This window comes from Salmo salar, unplaced genomic scaffold, assembly GCF_905237065.1.
Source record: "Salmo salar unplaced genomic scaffold, Ssal_v3.1, whole genome shotgun sequence".
NCBI lineage: Eukaryota > Metazoa > Chordata > Actinopteri > Salmoniformes > Salmonidae > Salmo > Salmo salar.
The window spans coordinates 1-16,516 of record NW_025547069.1 but is presented as its reverse complement, the minus strand read 5'-3'; the positions used below and the strand labels follow the sequence as shown (position 1 = coordinate 16,516).

At 41.5% G+C, this 16,516-nt stretch overlaps 1 protein-coding gene across 2 annotated transcripts; it reads left to right on the top strand.

Annotated features, from left to right (window-relative positions):
* Nucleotides 1-522: 522 nt before the first annotated feature.
* On the top strand, nucleotides 523-3,034 carry LOC106561636 (ladderlectin-like). 2 transcript variants are annotated; one of them, XM_045711106.1, is made up of 6 exons: nucleotides 523-628; nucleotides 1,422-1,506; nucleotides 1,725-1,858; nucleotides 2,027-2,161; nucleotides 2,474-2,585; nucleotides 2,746-3,034. In XM_045711106.1, the coding sequence occupies exons 2-6, from the start codon at nucleotides 1,431-1,433 to the stop codon at nucleotides 2,814-2,816; spliced, it is 528 nt and encodes a 175-aa protein (XP_045567062.1). In that variant the 5' UTR covers nucleotides 523-628; nucleotides 1,422-1,430; the 3' UTR covers nucleotides 2,817-3,034. The 2 variants fall into 2 exon arrangements, with proteins under 2 accessions (XP_045567062.1, XP_045567061.1); XM_045711105.1 differs by having other exon boundaries at nucleotides 561-628; nucleotides 1,419-1,506.
* The last annotated feature ends 13,482 nt before the right edge of the window (nucleotides 3,035-16,516 follow it).

Here is a 16,516-nt window from a genome sequence, read left to right as displayed (position 1 = left end):
TAATTAACATATCCATAAATGACTTAAACTGCTACAAGACTTATTTTTGCGGGTGGCCAAAAATAACTAACTGAAAGCCATGGCCCAACTAGGCCACACCGCCAATGATTGTACCTTCACATAAAACATAATAGGGACAAACATGTACCATAATACTAGATTATCTGCACATGTACCCTAAAATACCGAACCTCTAAAGGTACATTATGTGTAATTTGATATTTTATACCCCAGGGAACAATACTGTACCCTAACTGTACCCATTTTCTGAGAGTGTTGGAAAATTGTGGTACAGAGAGGGTTCTTATTCTGCATTCAAACAAACAGGTCAAGGATCATCTGGGTGAATTTGGCCTTCGTCTGTGGTGGTTCTTGTTAAAAGGCCTGATCACCATGCTGTGGCCTTAAGGCCTTAAGTAGGCATGTGACATGTTTTCCTTCACAGCTGTTTCAGGGAAGCAAACAGAGTTAATACAAACCAACCCTCCTCTACTCTTGAAGAAGGTGTCTCTTAAAAACCTATTTAAAGGAGAGGAGGGATAGGTAGAATTTAGGACACAGAGAGAGACCCAGTGAAGTTCTTTGAAGATCTCTGAAGAAGGGAAGCTACAACTGAAGATTTCAGAAGGTGAGATTTCAACAGATATTAATTTAAAACTGTACCTGCTTGCATTCCAATTGGTACCCTACTCCCTATGTAGTGTGATACTTTTGAACAGGACCCATAGGGCCTACAGTATGTGTTGCTGGTCAAAGTAGTGCACTATATAGGGAGTACGGTGCCATTTGGAAAGCAGCCTCCTGAATTCAAAAGCATAGACTTCTCCTTACCATTGAATTGAATAGTCAATCTCAGACAAGGTATGGCGAAGCATCCTAATGGCATCCTATTCCCTATGTAGTGCACTGTGGGTCCTGGTCAAAAGTAGTGCACTACATAGGGAATATGGTGCCCTTTAGGAAGCATACATATTCCTGTGTGCTAGGCTATTCTATTGTATGTGGTTGAAGGAATGATACCTGGTATTCCTTAGCATAGCGTTTCCCAAACTCGGTTCAAAATGTGCACCGCATGACCGAGTTGGGGAAACGTTGCCTTAGGAGTTCCATACTGTTTTTCCATAACCTCTCCTCCAGTTCCCCCAGTTTCACTTATTGGATTTATTCAATAAGTGAAACTGGATTTATTCCACAGCTGACAAATGGTCAACTAATCACTAGCCCTTAATTCATTGAAAATGATGTGATAGCAGTGGGATACATCAGCTAAGTGGAATGGCTGGGAGTAATCGAGGAGAGGCTAGGGAAACTGCATTTACCTACTCTGAAGTACTCACTGAATTTGTCTTAACGGCTTCTCTCTCTCACTGTATTTGTCTGTCTCTCTGTCTGTCTGTGTGGCGCTCTCTCTCTCTCAGAAGACTATATCAATGGCGATGTTGACCATTCTTCTGCTTCTCAGCGCTGCCATTGTTCTGGGCGAGGCCTTTGATCTACGTGCCGCAAGTAAGAGGGGAATCCATTTTACTCTTTACATTACGAATTCATTAATGTGTGCGTGTGTGTGTGTGTGTGCGTGCGTGCGTGCGTGTGACTGACTGACTAATCTACAAGTAATATTGAATAGTTATTTATTATGCAAGGTGATTTGTAGATCAGTCAGTATCCTCTCACCTTTAAAGTCAACTGCAATTTGGAACGTGCACTGTGTCTCCTCCTTACAGAGGCTGGGGTGGTGGAGGAACAGCAGGAAGCAGAAGCAGCAGAGAGTGATCGTCCATGTCCCGGAGGTTGGACCAAATACAAATCACGTTGCTTTATGTTTGTCAACAATGCAATGACATGGCCCCAAGCTGAGGTATATCATGCTTACCCACTTCTACTTAAAGTAGAAGTTCAATTGAAATCAACTCGCTTATTTGTTTTGAGGTTATTGTGAGTCCAGAAAACAAATTCTCACAGACTGGCCTACTGACTAATACTTACATTATGAAATGTCTTTGTCCCTGTCCGCCGCATTCTCTAGAACCACTGTCTGTCCTTTCAAGCAAACCTGGCGTCTATAAAAGACTGTGTGGAGAACTATAATTTACAGCAATTGGTGTTGAGAAACACCGGCCAACATCAACCTACCTGGATTGGAGGATTTAATTCTGTTCAGGTAGAGTATACTCACAGATGAATAGGATCATCAATATCTCAAGGGTCACTTGTGAAGTCAGATCTAGGTTTGAAAGATCTGATAGATGTACTCCCCCAAAAAATGCCCAGTACCAGTGCCAGTCTACACGTTTTAAAGTTGTTTTTGTGTTGGTAGCTTTTGCGGTTTGGCATTACAGGTGATGCAGGAAAGAAAATAAGTATGTTTCAGCAAGCACACCTACTAACAATAATACCAATAATAATAATAAAAAAATGAATAATGATAATATGGTATTTCTTTGAAACTGAGACCTTAATTCTTCCCCCACAGAACAAACTATGGTTCTGGAGTGACGGCTCCAAATTTGATTACCAGAGCTGGGGGCAAGGAGAGCCCAATAATTATGGTGGCAATGAGCACTGTCTTCAGATGAACGCGGGAGGTACAGTTAGCCCACTATCATTCACTGATCCATTCATAAAATGTAACTTTTAAATTGTACATTTAACAAAGAAATCTGGCACACACACAGACAATGATATTGTTGTGTCTATATCTGAGTTGATTTAAGAGTTCATTTCTGTTCCGTGTTTCCTCTGAAGGTGACAAAACGTGGAACGATTTAAACTGTGAAGTGAAATTGCCCATGGTGTGCGCACTGAGAACCTGTTAAATCCAGCAAAACATCAACTCAACTGAAAAATACATGTTTTTCCAGTGTCAGCATCCTAACTGAACACACAAGTCAAATACTTTTAAAATTATTTGTTTCTGTAAAATTAACATTTTAGTTACTTGTTGTGCATAAATGTTGAGTAATGATTCTGTTGTTTGTTGTCAATAAAACTGCTGTACACATTATTTTAATTATTAAACATGAATGATACTGCCATAATTGTCAAATCCTTTGAAAGGTTTCCAGTCTAGGATCTGAGAGTCTGTTCAATGGTCATTTCAACTTTTTGATTCTTGAAGAATATAGTTCATAAATTCTTCTCTTTTAAGACCACAAATTTGTATTACTCCACGAACGTAAACAAACAATGTATGTACCTTTAAAATAAGTTCAAAACTATCAGGTGGATGTCACAGACTGTCAGAGCACTGTCTATGCATTTGAGAGGTGTTATATTTCCCTACCACACCCCCCTCCCTGTATAAAAAGTAGTGGTTCGGCCATTTTGTTTTTTGTCGAATCCCAGAATGTAGCTTTACACTTCCAAAACTCTTACTGGGTATATGCATGTGTGAGTATAATATGTGCTTGTTATAGCCAAATGTATTAGTCTTGTATGGTATGGTACTCCCAGCGTGACAGGGCCATGCTGTCAAAGTGAAAAAGGGCAAATCACAACCAAAAATAAATAAATCAACCTTAATTAACTGCTCCTGTAGAAAAATTATATATTTTTTAACATTGGCCAACATTTTCTGCAAAAACACACTTAATCATCACACATTGCAGGCTAAGCAAGCTAGTTTCACAGATGAATGGGAGTTTGTTAAAAGTATAATTTGCTAGAACCACTACTGAGGTGGGCTATGTCAGCTGATCATGGTGAATGTAGGCTAGATCAATAAGCTAGTAAACTAAGCTAAGCCACAAACAAAAGGGTAAACCCAGACATGTCACAGTGGCTGTAAATCTGAAGCATTCGTTTAGAACTTCTTCACACCACCATTATGACAAAGGATGTAAAAGGAATAATAGCGCCATCTTTTGGCCGGTTGGGCACTTATCAACGGAGAGGTTAGAGTTGAAACATCAGGATTCATTTTCATGCATATTGCAGAGTCTGTAATTCTAAGGTTAACTCTAGATATTTAAATGTATTCACTACTTACATTTTACAGCTGACATTGCATTTTTTATGTTACTGTTGTGAGTTAGCCTTGGTAGGTTTCCATAGGAAACAGCACCGGATGTTTGGGGTTTCATTAATTAAACCCCCATGGAACATTGGTATTGTAAGGTTGAATTAGGGGTGATGCTTATGAAATGTATTCACTGATTTAGTAAGTGAAGTTATGGAGATTGTACTCCTATTAGATAGACGGTGTCATGTCTTTGGCTATGCCGGATTAAGTGATATGACATGCTAACCTATAAAATTCTTTCTCTAATTAATATTACCTGATTAAGCTAATCATGTAAATGTAATTAACTAGAAAGTCGGGGCACCACGGAAGAACGTTTATAGAGCCGTTATCTTCCGAATAAACTCTTAAAATACTTAGTAATACTTTACATCGGTAGCAGTCAATATTAACCCTTATCTTATTTTCAGTCTCATAATGAAAGTTGTAAATTCTTGGCTATCTTCACGAACCCTGGCTAACAAGTTGAATCAGCAATACAAAATTGGGTTTAATTATTTATTTACTAAATACCTAAACCAATCACACAGAATTACAAATACACAGAACACAAATGATGTCATACAGAAAACGTCCTGGTGGACGGAACCTGTATCATGGCTGGTTACACAAAGGAAAGGGGGTTGGGCTTGAATGAAAGAGCGGGAAGATTTAGGAACAAACAAACAGCAGCTATGCTATCGTAAATACATTATCTTATGCATTCTAAATTACCACCCATTTGGAAAAGGAAAATGCAATAAATATTTACTCTGAGCTGCGCTTCGGTAGATTGGTCGTAGATGCTGGCCGGGTTGGCCAACAGATCTTCCTGTACTCGGAAGAATGTCTCTGGTGGTAAATTGGATACGTGGTGGTATCTTCGTCCGTCTGTTAGACTGGATCCGGTCGTCCGTCCTTTCCTAGACCACATCTACAGCGCCGCTGCTAACTCAACGGCTAGGAAGTATCACTTCTGTGGTGAATAAGCTCAAAAGTTCATACCATTCGCCACCAAAGCTCACGCCGAGGTTGGCTTAGTTCTGTACTTGACCTGTGTGTCCTTCTAACGTAGAGGCTGCAGACCTCACGTACTGGAACAACGTGGTTATCTTTTCGTCAAATCCTTATATAGTGGAGAGGGGGTGGATGTGTTTCATCGTTTATAACCCCTGTCTCTTCACAGGGGTGGGCCACTGATCAAGCAGGGCACTTTCCTTATGAAAACCCAATTCTCTCATTTGGAAGCTAAAATTAGATTTAATCTCCTAACAAACAATTTCAATATCAAACATTTCAATTGCATAACAATTCCATGTTACTCTGATAACTAGAGGGTGTATACTTTCTCAGGTACAGTTTATGTCGTCCTGTCATCAGTCATAATGTCTCAGATGACAACCGAACTGACATACATACTCATTACGTTCCCAAGCATATTTCCAACTGGTTTTATTACCAAAATATGGTTCCTTTTCCCCATTTGTTTGATGTTCCCAGACTCTCTATATTTAACACAGACTATTCAAGTCCTTCAGTAGGGTCAGAGAGGGGAAGGGAGAAAGGTATTTATGGGGGGGGGTCATAAACCTTACCCACAGGCCAACGTCATGACAGTCCCCCCATGTTGGGTTCAATCTTGCGATTAAACTGCATGTTGTAAACCAACATAAAAATGAACGTGGGTTGTCCTGGTTGTGGATCATCGTTGTGGTCCCCATCTGGCGGTCGACCCGGGTAGGGTGTCTGCAAATGAAGAAATCCGCTCCAAGGCTGGGCAGCAGATGTCCAGTTGGTGGTTGCTATTGCAGTCCCCCCTCTGGTGGTCGACCCGGTAGGTTCTCTGCAAATGAAGAAGTCCGTTCCATGGCTCGGCAGCGGATGTCCGGATTGGGATCGCCGTTCCGGACCCATCGTCTGGTCGTTCAGACTGGAATATCTGGGCAGTAACTTAGGCAGATGTTAACAATGCACACACACATGAAATATATCATTACATTTCCTCCCAAATGAGCGGCGTTGTGGCACTAACTGATGGTTGTATGGGGGAGTTGTTTATGGCTCTATCACTTTCTATGCGCCGAAGAAAATGAAACAAAATGAATGAAAGCATAAACAAAACAAAATATAGTTATGCCACCTTAATCATCTAATTGGACTGTATTCTATCTACGTCCATGGTCTTGGCAAAATGACCCTATCATGGCCTTGTCTAATGTCATATCTAGGGCTTTCCTAATTTGCGGGGTGGCGCTTAGGGTACTATCCTAAGTTGACAACTATATGATAAGTCTACAGCTGTAAGGCACTAGTTTTGGGCAGTCTACAGGGATGACCTATGGACTTCTGGTTAGAAAACTGGTGAGTGCTGTAGAGTCAAAGGCCTAGAAGTAAATGTTCAACTTTACTAAGGCTGGTATTTTGCTTGGACCCTTAAGTGATCCTAGCATAAATCCTAATCGGATGTTCCGTTGTGCATGTGCGTTTATGCTTACACAATCGCGCATGTCAAGGGAAGAAAACCAAGTATCCTGGCAGATTACAACTTGTTCAGAATGAGTCAGACGTAGTCAGGTAATTTTCAGGTCAATGCCTGGAGGTCAGTCAGAATTGGTGTCAAGGGAGTCTGTAGTAGTTTTTCTACAAGTCACTGTGTCTTCCACTATTGTAGTGGCAGTAGGTATGAAGTCTATTTCATAGCTATGTTATCCACGGAGGAGCTAACCTCACGACGGAAGTACTCTTTAAGTATTAGACCAGTCGTGCGTGGTGTGATCATGGTTCATGACTTCTAATAACTTTTCTCCTGAACGGAGGGTTCTATTTATTAGTGGCATGTGTTAACCATTGGAAGAGTGCAATGGAGATTCCCTTCCCGTGTTCCACTCTGAGTGACTCCTATGACGCTATTATCAATAGCAATTTAACTTGTGAGGTTACTAATCCTCTTACTGAGTGTTGCTGGACTGACTGTGGTATTGGTACTGGTATTCAAGGGGTCCAGTTGTCCTACCGATTTATTCTGAAATATTATCTATCGGAACACATGATTGGAGCATATTACTAGTTGTATTGTAGTTGAACCTACACATGGCAAGGAATGATTATTGTTGCCATTTGTTTTGGAGGTGGACAAGTCCATTGGACTTCCTTTACGACCAGTGTGGTACACCTCAGTACTATCTTAGATGTGTTCTAAGATAATCCCCGTCTAGGGGCCTGTCTGCTCCTCACTGTTCTCATAGGGGAGGTTACAACTAGATTTGATTTATGCTCTGGCGGCCTCGTACGGTGTTGTCCGTAGTCTCGACCCCCCCACCGGCCTCGATGAGGCTCATCATGGGTCTGGGCTACTATTCCCCCCCTTTGTGTCTCGGGACCCCCCACCAGCGGGTGGTGTTGGTCTCCGAGGCGCAAACAAAAGGTCGGACCCTATGTACGAGTTGTCAGTGGCCGCGTTATTATGAGAATGGCTGTAACCTTTCAACCAAATCTCCTGGTGTTTGTGCTTCAACACCCTCAGTGGCTGTCGAGGTCTGTCAGTCACCACCGCGTCCGCGTGTGGCAACCTCTTCAGTACCTGTAAACTGAGACGAGGATATCGGTCTGTGATATCGCAAAGTGTTTCACCAGTGGGAGTCATCGGGTCAGTTGCTGGACTGACGCCATTAGTGTCATTGTAAGGGGTGACAGTCCCCAACAAAGAAGACGGTGTATCATCGGAAGCAGAGTGTACTCTGCGCATCAATGTTTTTCTTGCTGAGACGGCCGCAGTGCTTGCGGAAGTGTCCGAAGGGCAAGAGAAGTTCATCTCAACTACCGTATTGCACAACTGCAAGGAGGAGGGAAGTTGCTCATCCACAGAGACAGCTGGCTCGAAATCATGAAAAGAATGGTCAATCAGATTGGCTGATGGAATGTGTCGAGATATCGTAATATCTCCTTGGATCGGATTCTGCACCCAGAGGTTTCTAAACGTCTTTTCCCAAGGGGTGCTTTCGACAGATACCCCTCGTGAATGACTGCGTTGCAGCTAGTGTTAGGGGAAGACAGTGTGGTCAGTGGAGAAGGCACTGTGGCCTGTGACCATACCTGGTTGGTTTTCCAATCCATCAATGGGAGTAATCGATCCATCAAGTCTGCTCCAAGTAGCAGGGGTACAGTTTCGAGGCTGGTAACATACACAGGGTGAACGAGCGATACGTCCTTGAACTGTAGTTTCAGCATGACTCTCAATGTGAGAGGCGAGGTAGTCTGAGTGACCCCTTGAAGTGTAGTTTCGCATCGTTCCACTTTTAACCTCTATGGGCAAGCGTCCCACCCGTGGTGCACTCCATCAACAGCAGGTGCATTTCAAGAGCGGCAAATTTGAATCCAAATAAATGTCAAAATTCAAATTTTTCAAACATACAACTATTTTACACCCTTTGAAAGATAAACATCTCCTTAATCTAACCACGTTTTACGATTTCAAAAAGGTTTTACGGCGAAAGCATACATTTAGAGTATGTTAGGACAGTACATTTACAAGAGTTGTGTGTAATGTTGTGCCAATTCAAAGACAGGCGTCACCAAAACCATAAAATCAGCTAAAATTATGCACTAACCTTTTACAATCTCCAACAGATGACACTCCTAGGACATTGTGTTAGACAATGCATGCATTTTTAGTTCTATCAAGTTCATATTTATATCCAAAAACAGCGTTTTACTGTGGCGTTGATGTTCAGGAAATCGTTTCCCTCCAATAACCGGCATTCAAGTCAGCACCACAAATTAAATAATTAAAATTAGAAAACATTGGTAAAATATTATATTGTCATTTAAAGAATTATAGATTTACATCTCTTGAACGCAATCAACTTGCCAGATTTAAAAATAACCTTACTGGGAAATCACACTTTGCAATAATCCGAGCACTGCGCCCAGAAAAATACGCGTTGCGATACAGACTAGCCGCCATGTTGGGGAGATCTAAAATCGAAAATACTATGTAAATAATCCATTACCTTTGATTCTCTTCATCAGATGTCACTTCCAGGTATCACAGGTCCATAACGAATGTAGTTTTGTTCAAAAAAGCTCATCATTTATGTCCAAAAATCTCCGTCTTGTTAGCACATGATCTAAGCCCGCCGGACTTCACTTCATGAACGAGGGAAAAAATATATTTACGTTCGTTCAAACATGTCAAACGTTGTATAGCATAAATCATTAGGGCCTTTTTAACCAGAACATGAATAATATTCAAGGTGGACCGAATGCATTCTCTTTTATAACGTATTAGAACGAGGGTACCCAACATGAACTCGCGCCAGGTGTCTAATGGGCCATCATCGTTCCATGGCTCTTGTTCGGTCAGATCTCCCTCCAGAAGACTCCAAAACACTTTGTAAAGGCTGGTGACATCTAGTGGAAGCAATAGGAAGTGCCAAAATATTCCTCAGCCCCTGTGTTTTTCAATGGCATAGGTTTAAAGGTAATACAACACATCAGGTATCCACTTCCTGTCAGAATCTGTCTCAGGGTTTTGCCTGCCAAATGAGTTCTGTTATACTCACAGACACCATTCAAACAGTTTTAGAAACTTTAGGGTGTTTTCTATCCATATATAATAAGTATATGCATATTCTAGTTACTGGGTAGGATTAGTAACCAGATTAAATCGGGTACATTTTTTATCCAGCTGTGCAAATACTTTAGTTGGCTTCAAAGCCCTTTTGAGATCATCAAACAATGTTTGAGAGATGAGTGATATTGTCGCACCCGAATCAATTAGCGCATGACAAGTTAAGCAGTCCTCCAGGACTGTTTCCAGGTATGGCCGTTTAGATTCGTGGTTAGTGGACATATTCCCCACAAAGTGGAGTGGTCGTTGCGCAACGACGTGATGTGCCATTTCTGTTCAAGGTGAAAGCAGATTGACTTTTCCGATTTTGAGTGGGCTTGGCTTTAACGAAGCGTTTCACCATTTCTTCTTAAATTTTGTATCAGAGTCTACAGACAAAGCCCGGGGCTTGTTTCTTGATCAGGCGGGCCCTGGATAGGGTCTTGAATGAGAGCGGGAGAAATTTGAACTTTAACATCCTTGCTATGGGTGTTAATTCCTGCGGACATGGTGTCCGGTAATTCCCCGTCTAGTCCTTGTGACTTATCTTTTACCCTTTTCTCAAATTGTTCTCGCTTTAGTTCTTCACGTAGTGGAACTTCTGGAGAACATTGGTCTACGTTTTGATCGTCCTTCAACCCTTTGTTACCCTTGTGTTCTGACACTTTGTGTGGGTTGGGTGCAGGAACGTAGCGAACAGGTCGATTGTAGCAGTAGTCTTTTTGAAGGCGACGTACTTTACAGTTATTTCGACCGCGGCGGTTATTGGAATCATGGTTTCGTTGTAGAAACTGTTGTTGTGCGTCAGCTCTCGACGCTCAATACCTGATAATGCACCCTCTAACTGGAGTGAGTGCTCCTGGTCAAACTTCAAAACCGAGTGGTCAGGGCTCTTAGCGTTGCGAGCTTTTGATGCCTCAAAAGCTGTGCTTGCAAGCTCTCTGAGTTGTAAGATAGGCAAGCCAACGTGGGCTGCAGGGCCCAAGTAGGTAATGAAGGTGGGATACATGTTCGACAGAAACATTTGTTTGAATGGTAACAGCTCTTCCATTCCTGTTTCCGTGAATAGGCCAAAGTAAGCTGAACGAAGCCTATGATAGAAAGCTTGTGGGTGTTCGTTCCGAGCTTGTTTGACCGTGTTAGCCAGTGAGCTATCGTGTTTGCGAGTCGCAGAACCACTGAATTCTAATTTCAAAGCTGTGGCAAGTTTAGCGTAGTCATTTAGCACGTGTTGCTGTTGTAGGCGAATGAACCTCGTCACGTGTCTATTCGACGTTCGCTTCAACAGGTAAACCCTGTCAGAACCCGTAGCATTCGGGTAGCCACCCAACGCGTCCTCTATGTCAGCTAGGAACGTCTCAGTATCGTTTGGCTGACCTGGAACGGGGTCAAAGGTGGGGAAATTCTTGACGAGTTTGTCAAGGTATTCCGCGCCAAGCGGGCGGAGAGTGTTGGCTTCATCCTGTGGAGAAATTGGGGCCGACAGGCCAAGAGGAGAAGCCGTGCTTTGGCTTTGTTGGCCAAGAGGCTCCATATTACTCAGTGCCGAATGGCCAAGAGGAGAAGACTGAGGGACACATCATGGAGGCAATGTCTGAAACCTATCGTCTTCACTCCTTTGAGTACCGGACTCCGGTTGCTTGGATGGGTAGTCATGCTGTAGAGCGTGACCATTCTGGACTTCCTCCAGATGGTACCTAAGGGTGGTCTTCTGCTGCCTTGCAGAGTCCACTTGAGCGCTTAGAGTACCAATTTTGGACACGTGAGTGTCACACCTGCTCCTTTCGGTCTCAAAATTATCTGTCATGGTTTGCAGATTGAGGTCTCGAGTACGGAGCGAGAGATTCAGTGATGAGATTTCCTCTGCTTGCTTAGAAATCAATATTTCCATCCTCATCACCTGAGTTCTCTCATCATTCATTTGGTCAGCAACTTCAATAAGTTCTGCTGATTTGTCATCCAACGTTGTCATTGTGTTCATCAACTGATCGTCTTTGGTCTGCAGAATTTGGAGTAGAACATTGTTACCTTGAGTAACGTTCAACAAAACTGCCTGCATGTTATCAAATTGCGGCGTTCCTGTTTGTAGATAACTCGACAGATTTATCTAGTTTGGCGTGGACTACATCGCATTATGTTTTGGCTAAATCGAGTTGTTCCTGCAGACGATGATTTTGTTGGAGAGTTTGTGCTCGTTCATCGTCATAAGTATTTGCAATTACTTTTAATTCTTCCGATTTCAAACGCAGAATGTTTTCATTTCCTGCTTTTGTCAATAGTTGCTCAGTTCTCTCCACCTTTGCCCTCATGTTAGCCATGTCTTGCACGTGCTTCAGCTGTGCACTGTGGTATTGGATCGATGCCAACCTTTGATGGTGATACATAAGTGCTAAAGTGGAGAGAACCGTCACAAAGCCTGTGTTTGATGGTTGATTTTGGAGAGCGTTCGCAATTTCGGCTGTGTTTTCGCCAATGTCATAATTAGGGTTGGTATCCCTGCTGAGGTCAGAGATCGATCCTTTTATGGGTTGAGGTACACTAATTAGCGGAGGAGTGGTGACCACCTCCTTTGGTAGCTTGCACATTATTAGAAAAATTTAGAGGAAAAATGTTCCTATTTTTTTTCAATGTTTGGGTTTGGAATTCATTGGAAGCTGCAAAGACAAGTTTAATCTATTCATAGATGTTGACGAACCATCAGTACTGTACCAGTAATGTGGAAGTTGGACGTGAATGAATTTGCAAAAGCAAATTGAATTAATTAATCAATGCCAATGATTAACCTGTATGTGCTAGGGGGCAGTATTGACACGGCTGGATAAAAAACGTACCCGATTTAATCTGGTTACTACTCCTGCCCAGTAACTAGAATATGCATATAATTATTGGCTTTGGATAGAAAACACTCCAAAGTTTCTAAAACTGTTTGAATGGTGTCTGTGAGTATAACAGAACTCAAATGGCAGGTCAAAACCTGAGAGATTCCTTTACAGGAAGTGGCCTGTCTGACCATTTATTGTCTTTCTTTGACATCTCATTCAATTACAAAAGGATCTCTGCCTGTAACGTGACACTTCCCACGGCTCCAATAGGCTCTCAGAGCCCGGGAAAAACCTGAATGTCGTCATTTCAGCCCCAGGCTGAAACACATTATCGCCTTTCTCAAGTGGCCGATCAAGGGACTGTGGGCTTAGGCGCTGCACTGGTCGCCCCGTCTTTGTGTTTTTTCCTCTGTTTGCCGAGGACATTCCCGGTCGGAATATTATCGCTTTTTACGAGATAAATTGCATAAAAATTGATTTTAAACAGCGGTTGACATGCTTCGAGGTACGGTATTGGAATATTTAGACATTTTTTGTCACCGAATTGCGCCATGCGCGCGACCCTGATTTACCATTTCGGATAGTGTCTGGGACGCATCGAACAAAACGCCGCTATTCGGATATAACGATGGATTATTTTGGACCAAACCAACATTTGTTATTGAAGTAGCAGTTCTGGGAGTGCATTCTGACGAAGACAACAAAGGTAATCAAACTTTTATAATAGTAAATCTGATTTTGGTGAAGGCTAAACTTGCCGGGTGTCTAAATAGCTAGCCCGTGATGGCTGGGCTATGTACTTAGAATATTGCAAAATGTGCTTTCACCAAAAAGCTATTTTAAAATCGGACATATCGAGTGCATAGAGGAGTTCTGTATCTATAATTCTTAAAATAATTGTTATGCTTTTTGTGAACGTTTATCGTGAGTAATTTAGTAAATTGTTAGTAAATTCCCCGGAAGTTTGCGGGGTATGCTAGTTCTGAACGTCACATGCTAATGTAAAAAGCTGTTTTTTGATATAAATATGAACTTGATTGAACAAAACATGCATGTATTGTATAACATAATGTCCTAGGGTTGTCATCTGATGAAGATCATCAAAGGTTAGTGCTGCATTTAGCTGTCTTCTGGGTTTTTGTGACATTATATGCTAGCTTGAAAATGGGTGTCTGATTATTTCTGGCTGGGTACTCTGCTGACATAATCTAATGTTTTCCTTTTCGTTGTAAAGCCTTTTTGAAATCGGACAGTGTGGTTAGATTAACGAGAGTCTTGTCTTTAAATAGCTGTAAAATAGTCATATGTTTGAGAAATTGAAGTAATAGGATTTTTAAGGTATTTGAAAATCGCGCCACTGGATTACACTGGCTGTTGCGTAGGTGGGACGATTACGTCCCGCCTAGCCCATAGAGGTTAATCCTACCTGGGTAGGCTATCTGGGTATTAAACTTGAATTAACCTGAGAGGTTGCTTCATCCAGGTTAATATGGGAAGTTTAAAAGTGTCTCATTTGATTGCAAGAACATTAAGGTATGTTCAACAATTTAACTTACTAAATTGAATGAGATGATAATCCATACAATCTCCATTGATTGGATATCATAAGTGTAAACAGTAGTTCAAATGTTGGGAACACTCCCCACTATGGTACACTTCTTCCTTGGGCCGAAGCCACATGGGATTCCGCGGGGCAGGACTTCTGTCAGTACTGGATTACTGAATGGGTTTTTGCAAAAACCAAATTTTACTGATTAATCAATTTTAATGATAAATCAAACCTGTATAGGCTATTTGGGATTTAAACTTTAATTAACCTGAGAGGTTTATTCATCTAGGTTAATGTGGAAAAAGATTACAATGTCTCATTTAGAAAACTCATCAATTTGGATATTATTTAACCTGTTATGGCTAGGGGGCAGTATTTTCACGGCTGGATAAAAACGTACCCGATTTAATCTGGTTACTACTCCTGCCCAGTAACTAGAATATGCATATAATTATTGGCTTTGGATAGAAAACACTCCAAAGTTTCTAAAACTGTTTGAATGGTGTCTGTGAGTATAACAGAACTCAAATGGCAGGTCAAAACCTGAGAGATTCCTTTACAGGAAGTGGCCTGTCTGACCATTTCTTGAACTTCTTTGCCATCTCTATCTTTTTACAAAGGATCTCTGCTCTAACGTGACACTTCCTACATCTTCCATGGGCGCTCCGAGCCCGGGAAAAAACAGAATGTCGTCATCCCAGCCCCAGGCTGAAACAATTATCGCCTTTCTCAAGTGGCCGATCAAGGGACTGTGGGCTTAGGCGCGTGCCTCTGGGCGCCCCGGTCTTTGTGATTTTTCCTCTGTTTGCCGAAGGAGATTCCCGGTCGGAATATTATCGCTTTTTACGAGATAAATTGCATAAAAATTGATTTTAAACAGCGGTTGACATGCTTCGAAGTACGGTAATGGAATATGCTCTTAGAATTTTTTGTCACGAATCGCCTATGCGCACGACCCTTCTTTACCATTCGGATAGTGTCTGGGACGCACGAACAAAACGCCGCTATTCGGATATAACGATGGATTATTTTGGACCAAACCAACATTTGTTATTGAAGTAGCAGTCCTGGGAGTGCATTCTGACGAAGACAACAAAAGGTAATCAAACTTTTATAATAGTAAATCTGATATTGGTGAGTGCTAAACTTGCCGGTGTCTAAATAAGCTAGCCCGTGATGGCTGGGCTATGTACTTAGAATATTGCAAAATGTGCTTTCACCAAAAGCTATTTTAAAATCGGACATATCGAGTATAGAGGAGTTCTGTATCTATAATTTTAAAATAATTGTTATGCTTTTTGTGAACGTTTATCGTGAGTAATTTAGTAAATTCTTAGCAAATTCCCGGAAGTTTGGCGGGGGTATGCTAGTTCTGAACGTCACATGCTAATGTAAAAGCTGTTTTTTGATATAAATATGAACTTGATTGAACAAAACATGCATGTATTGTATAACATACATGTCCCTAGGTGTGTCATCGGATGAAGATGCTGCATTTAGCTGTCTTCTGGGTTTTTGTGACATTATATGCTAGCTTGAAAAATGGGTGTCTGATTATTATCTGGCTTGGTACTCTGCTGACATAATCTAATGTTTTGCTTTCTCGCTGTAAAAAGTTTTTTTGGAATCGGACAGTGTGGTTAGATAAAGAAGAGTCTTGTCTTCAAAATGCTGTGAAATAGTCATATGTTTGAAAATTGAAGTTTTTGTATTTTTTGAGAATTTGTAATTCACGCCACGCCTATCATTGGATATTGGAGCAGGTGTTCAGACTATGCAGAACGCCTAGATGTAAGAGGTTAAAAGATCCACTTGAGAATGTAAATCTGGCAATTTCACCGATTAGTTCAATTGAATAAGACACCATATCCGCCTGGATATCACGTAGTAACCTTATCAGCTGGTCAAGCTAATCTCTCCCTAAATTTCAATCGCTCTTTGTCCTCGCCCGAGAAATTAATAATGATCTAGCCAACACGCGCCTGAACTTGCGAGAGGCAGAAATAGCCCAAATGCCAGTTGGCCAAACGCGCTTATTTCTCAGATAGCTTTATCAGCCACCATCATACATAAAAATGTATAGTTTATGCTACTCCCACTGACTTACGCCAGAGCCCAACATCGGAGGCGATTCTCCAGAGCACTAACACGCACTCAATAATTCCGGTCTACACCCCATAATGTATAAACTTGGTATATTATGTAATCTGCTTTTCACCTTTTTATAGGCTGAATCAAAATGAAAGCTTCATCCTATTTTAGATGCCTCACACCGCACCAAATGTCGTGGTCTTTGGCTACAGCCGGATTAAGTGATAAGGACATGCTAATCCTATAAAATTCTTTCTCTAATTAATATTACCTGATTAAGCTAATCATGTAAATGTAATTAATTAGAAAGTCGGGGTACCACGGAAGACGCCAGAGCCATAATCTTCCGAATAAACCCTTAAAATACTTAGTAATACTTACATCGGGTAGCAGTCAATATTAACCCATATCTTATTTTCAGTCTCAGAATGAAAGTTGGAAATTCT

What these genes read in the sequence shown, in the direction of transcription:
- LOC106561636 (XM_045711106.1), top strand. Translation starts at nt 1,431, where the DNA reads ATGGCGATGTTGACCATTCTTCTGCTTCTCAGCGCTGCCATTGTTCTG. An exon ending in TGACATGGCCCCAAGCTGAG is followed by an intron (nt 1,859 to 2,026) that starts GTATATCATGCT and finishes CGCATTCTCTAG; the next exon opens with AACCACTGTCTGTCCTTTCA. An exon ending in TCTTCAGATGAACGCGGGAG is followed by an intron (nt 2,586 to 2,745) that starts GTACAGTTAGCC and finishes TTTCCTCTGAAG; the next exon opens with GTGACAAAACGTGGAACGAT.